The 5,733-nt window shown below is 40.1% G+C and overlaps 1 protein-coding gene across 1 annotated transcript in view; it reads left to right on the top strand.

Annotated features, from left to right (window-relative positions):
- The window catches only part of LOC107553275 (alpha-(1,6)-fucosyltransferase-like), a 9,860-nt gene extending 4,336 nt beyond the window's left edge, over positions 1-5,524 (top strand). The window contains exons 4-6 of the mRNA XM_016235457.1: positions 713-889; positions 2,575-2,725; positions 4,141-5,524. Of these exons, the coding sequence (XP_016090943.1) occupies positions 713-889; positions 2,575-2,725; positions 4,141-4,473 (661 nt within the window). The 3' untranslated portion in view covers positions 4,474-5,524. The remainder of the gene's footprint in view (positions 1-712; positions 890-2,574; positions 2,726-4,140) is intronic.
- The last annotated feature ends 209 nt before the right edge of the window (positions 5,525-5,733 follow it).

Genomic DNA, 5,733 nt, shown 5'->3' with positions numbered 1-5,733 from the left:
TAGCAAATGGCTGCAATATAACAAAGAGTGAAAAATTTAAGGGGGTCTGAATACTTTCCGTACCCACTGTATATATATATATATATTATATATATATATTATACATATAATTTTTTTAATTAATATATTTTACATTGTTTTATATTATTTATTTATGAATTAATTATTTATTTATTTATAGGGGATAAAAGTGTTCAGAAGTACAATCGAATTTTATGGAAATTAGCCAACGTCTGTTTAAAGCTATGATGAAAACCACAAGCTTAGGAAACACAGGCACTGATCGGTTTTGAATGTATTTATGTGTGAGAGCAGGAGGGAAGGGGAGAAAAGGAGGAGAGAGACCCTTTCACACAAACCACCACAAGCTCCAACAATCAATCTCCACTTACACCCACTTTGCTCTCTGCTGGGAGCGCAACCACTCACAGCCATCTTTCTGTCTCTATCTCTCTCACACACACCATTCTTACTTTCTGTTGTGTCTTTATTCAGCCGCCCATCCTTACACTCACACATAGACACATAATGGTTGGCATTTTCAGAAACCCGGCATCCCAAAGCACAAAACCTTTAAACATCTGTTTAAAAAAATGGAAAGAAATTTTATTCTGCTGGTCTGTATTTTTTTCCTGTACTTTGTCGACCTTGAATCCCTTTCTAACACGGATGCACACAATCAGGCTGACCCAGGTATTGCTCTTCTCTCCAGGGTGCATGTGCGCCGGACAGATAAGGTAGGGACGGAGGCGGCATTCCACCCCATAGAAGAGTACATGGTGCATGTTGAGGACCACTACAAGAGTCTGGCCCAGCGCATGCATGTGGACAAGAAACGGGTTTACCTCGCCACGGATGACCCCTCTCTACTGCAGGAGGCCAAGTCTAAGTGAGTACAGTTTATATAGTCTATGAAAACAAGTCTTTAATATCTCATACTGTGTTGCTTGGCAATTTAATTGATCTTCTGTTAAGGATCTTTAGGTAATTAAATGGAAAATATTAGACAGAAATAATAAGAAGTTATCTTAGAATTGTTAATACCCTAAGTTGGCATCATAACCAACATGGAACATCTTGTGACTGAAATTAAACCGTTTATAAGGCGACAAATTTCCAGTTCACACCAAGGATGATAACTATAACGATAAAGTTTTAAAGGTCCCATATTGTCAAAACTGAAATTTCCTGGCTTTTTTCACGATAACTGAGGTCTAGGGGCTATTTAACTATCATATAAGTTTCAAAACAGTCAGTCCACAGTAGAATGCACACAGCCTGCATAAAGTTCTAGCTATTTTTCACGAACCGTTGTGACTTCCGTAAAAAGTCACAACGACATCAGAACTACACAGTCACTGCCTTCAGTCACCACCCCGAGCACCGCCCACCGTCCCACTCTCCTTTTGCCAAACCCCCAGACAACATCGCGTCCATGCTATTGCTGAGCAACAACAACACGAAAACATGTCAAAAAGGTTAACAGCAACGACAACACGGAAACATGTCGAAAAGGTTAACTTTAACCACGAAACCAGATCGGCCGACCTGTAATGTTACACTCTCACTCAAAGGATGGACGATCTGACAGGATTGTTACTATGAGGTGGATCACATCTAACCTGTGTAGTAAAGACAAACTCACCGTGTCTATCTAGTCATAATGAAGATGTATATACATTTCAATTTCAGTTGAAATGTAACTATTTTTACAGCTACATTATTCATGTCGATTCTGGCACCCAACATCATAACAAGATGATATTTTAAGCTCCTTATGTATCCGAACCTGCGCTGGTTTGAATGGGCCGCCTCCAGTTTCCCCTTTGTTTTGCTGCCTCCGTCGGCTGACCCTAGTTACCTGTGGTTGGCCTGGCCGTGTGTCACTCAGAACACAACAAGCCAATCAGAAGAGAGGCTCATGAATATTAATTAGACAGGCCAAAATCGACCTCTTCTCAGCAGAGCTCCTGAGAAAGGAGCTGTAAAAATATATTTAGATGTTTTTTGGTACTTATACCGCAAATATATATTCTTAAGGACATCAAAACCTAAAATAAAACTCCAGAAAGGTGTACAATATGGGACCTTTAATATTTGTTTTATTTCTGAGAATAGTCCACACCACAGCTATAACAATGACGACACAGAGGAACAGTATCATTGGAATCACTTTCAGAACATTTTTTCCAGCAGACAAACAATAAAACATTGACAGCCAATCAGAATACACCCGACTTTAAAGAGCTCGAGCATTCGAAATGGCAGATGACATAATTGCAGTGTGCGTTTATAATAAACAGAACATTATCGTGTGTTTGATGTGAATGCTAATATAGTTGTTCTGATAGTTACCTTTATAATTATTGTTCTTGGTGTGAACATTCCCTAAGGCTCACAGTCAATTTAAGGCTTTTCTCTATGTACACATTTTTTTTTTGTCATTTATCAGACGCTTTTATCTAAAATACATGTATACTGTAGGTAGGCAGCAGACTAGGGTTTGGAACACGGCAAGAGGAGTCCCGTCAGGGAGTGCCTTTTAACCCACTTTTTTTGTGTGTTTGTGTACAGGTACCCTGATTATGAATTTATAAGTGATAATTCTATTTCATGGTCGGCTGGGCTACACAACCGCTACACTGAAAACTCTCTGAGAGGAGTCATCCTGGATATCCACTTCCTCTCCAGGACCAACTTCTTAGTGTGCACCTTCTCTTCACAGGTACAGGTTGACCCACTTTTGTAGAAGTTTTTGTTCTGTTCGTCTCCCACACTGACTTTTTGTCCCTTTTTGCACTCTGCTCTTGTATGAGGGTTTTTTTTTTTTTTTGCATGAAGTGCCCAAACCTCCCGCAGCATTTCTATGGGATTAAGACTTAACCATTCCATAACTCTCAATTTCTTCTTGTTACTCTTTTTAAAACATTCTTTTAGGGATTTGCTTTAGGGTTTTTGGTCATTTCTTTCTTCTACAGTCCACTTTATGTTAAACTTCAGGTTTTTTATTAGATACACTCATATTCTTTACAAGTACTCTCTGGTACAGTGCAGACTTTGTGATTTGTGATTTTAGCTTTAATGCCAGACATGATGTCTGGCAATCAGTAGTCTTGCAGATCCAAACTTTTTACTATCGGCAGAAAGTCTGGCCCATTTATTCTGGCCAGGAATCGCCCACTTCACACTGTGCAATTTTTGGCTGTCAATTTTGGCCGCCAAAATGAATTATATGAAATACTATTTGTATATTACAGAGCACCAATATTTGATTGTTTAGTGTGACATATTCATTGCCAGAAGACTAATTGCATTTATGATCAAGTTGCAGTCGAGCAGTGGGATTGCTCCTACAATTTTTCAACAGGAAGATTGGGACCAAAGTCTTTGCTACAATATATATATTGAATACATTTTGACATAAAAGACGTGGATGTCACAGTGTACCAAGACTTTTAACCAAGATCTCACTCAAGTTATATTGTGGAGCAGGGGTAGCCAACTCTGCTCCTGGAGGGATTACATTTCTGCAGACTTCAGTTCAAACCCTGCTCTACCCTGCCTTTTATTTTCAAGTAACCCTGAACACTTTGATTACCAAGTTCTGGTGTTTTATTAGGGTTGGAGCTGAACTTTGCAGGAAGGTAGCGCTCCAGGAACAAGGTTCACTTCCCCTGTTGAAGACTTTACCATTCAACAATTGTAAAGAACCATAAAAACCGTACAGCATGTTCAGCTTTAGAAAGGCAACTTTTTGTCCAGTGACTCGTCTGAATCCATCATTATAGCAGCCTGAAACATTGAAAACAAGACTGTTTCTCAATAGAGTGATTAAAAACTCCCAGAAAGACCAGCCAGTCAGATCCAAGCTTCCCATTTTGAAATCTGAAGTCTTGACATTTTATATGCCATATGCTTTAGACTGTTCATGAGCAGTCTGTGGGTACTTTGTTCTGATAGTCCTTAATCTTCACTTCAGCTTTTCATGAGTAGCGCTTAACCATTGTAAAGTCCATTCATCTTTGTCAGGTGCACCTGAGTATGCACCTACATATTCTCTCAACTCCACTCTGCTCAGAAGATTCTGCTTGAAAGCAGCTTGTGACCGTGCGTCTTTGTTTTCATTTCCATTGTGCGCAGGTGTGTCGAGTGGCCTACGAAATCATGCAGACTCTCCACCCAGACGCCTCCTCCTTCTTCTACTCCCTCGATGACATCTACTACTTCGGTGGGCAGAACGCCCATAACCAGATCGCTATCTACCCTCACCAACCACGCAACAGCGACGACATCCCACTTGAACCTGGAGATTTGATTGGAGTTGCGGGCAACCATTGGGATGGAAACTCCAAGGGAATCAACCGCAAAACAGGCCGTACCGGCCTCTACCCCTCTTATAAAGTCAAAGAGAAGATTGAGACAGTGAAGTATCCCATATACCCAGAAGCGGACAAACTTCTTAAAAAGCCGTAGATTGAAACAAAGACAGTGCAAATACTCTTGTTAATGAAATGAGGAAACCCTGGACCACCCGGATGGGAATGCACTTTGTGTGTGTGTGAGTGTGTATGAATGTGTTTGGTTACGTGTGTCTGTGTGTGGGTGTTGACTAGGGGTTCTTCACAGGGTTTTGGGACACATTCCTTACTCTGGTGCTTGGACTTTGAGTCTCCCTGAAATGGCAATCAGGGTTGTGGAATGCAAAAAACAACGAGGATGAACTCAAGGCAACAGAAACTGAAGGCACTGTACTGTAGGTACTTTCTAATTAATCTCCGGGTAATGAAGGGAACTGAATATGTTAATTTAAGAACACAACTGGAAGAAGTGACTTTGCGACTCCAAACAGATCATAACAAAGGAATCATAAACCCGGGTTACTCTCATCCTCCTATGCTCTTATACCTCCTTGTGCACAATGATGACATCCTTTACTCTTAGCCTCACTCAACTCGTTTCTCTCATGCCATCGCTACGCCAACTGACACTCCTCTTCACACCCATGAGCTATTAATTTCCACTGCCATACCGTGCTTTTAAATGTGACTTATGCTGTTTTTATTTTCATAGTAAGGCTTATCATGTGTGTGTGTGTGTGTGTGTGTGTGTGTGTGTGTGTGAAGTGTGCGGATTGGAAAATGGTGCCTATCAGGGCGATTGACTCACTTTTTCAGAAAGAGTTTTGACTCTGGAGCCTTACGGACCAGCCTTTCCACGCAGATTTACACTCTTCCCCTCCTTTCCACTTAGTGTCTTATCCACAGCCATGTGTCCATTATGTTTTTTTAAGAGATCATTTCATGTTATTATTACATTTTAAAATACAAAACAGATAAGAAAATGTCACTTAATATGAAGATAATGATACTAATATTATTATTGATGATGATGATAAGAGAAAGAATAATTATGGTAACAATGACACTTGCTGTCATTATACATTTTAGTTAATCATGAAGGAGTTGTTTATTATTTTATGTTTGCGGGCATTGTCTCTTTGGTAAGCAGATCAAATAAACTTGATCAGCCAAACTGGGTTTCTGTCTGTTGTGTGTGTGGGTGGGTTGGGTGTGTGTTGGCAATTTTTTTTAGAACAAATGAGAAATTGTGTGTGGGGTGGGGTGGGGGTGAGGGGGGGTAGTGATCAATCTGGGAGGTCCCCTAATGTTTAACTATAGCTATAATATAAATTTTAATTACTTATTATTTCAATTATTGCATGGACACAACGTG

Source organism: Sinocyclocheilus grahami, unplaced genomic scaffold (genome assembly GCF_001515645.1).
Source record: "Sinocyclocheilus grahami isolate Dianchi unplaced genomic scaffold, SAMN03320097.WGS_v1.1 scaffold468.1, whole genome shotgun sequence".
NCBI lineage: Eukaryota > Metazoa > Chordata > Actinopteri > Cypriniformes > Cyprinidae > Sinocyclocheilus > Sinocyclocheilus grahami.
The sequence above is the reverse complement of the archived record's forward strand: the minus strand, read 5'-3'. Positions and strand labels throughout refer to the sequence as shown.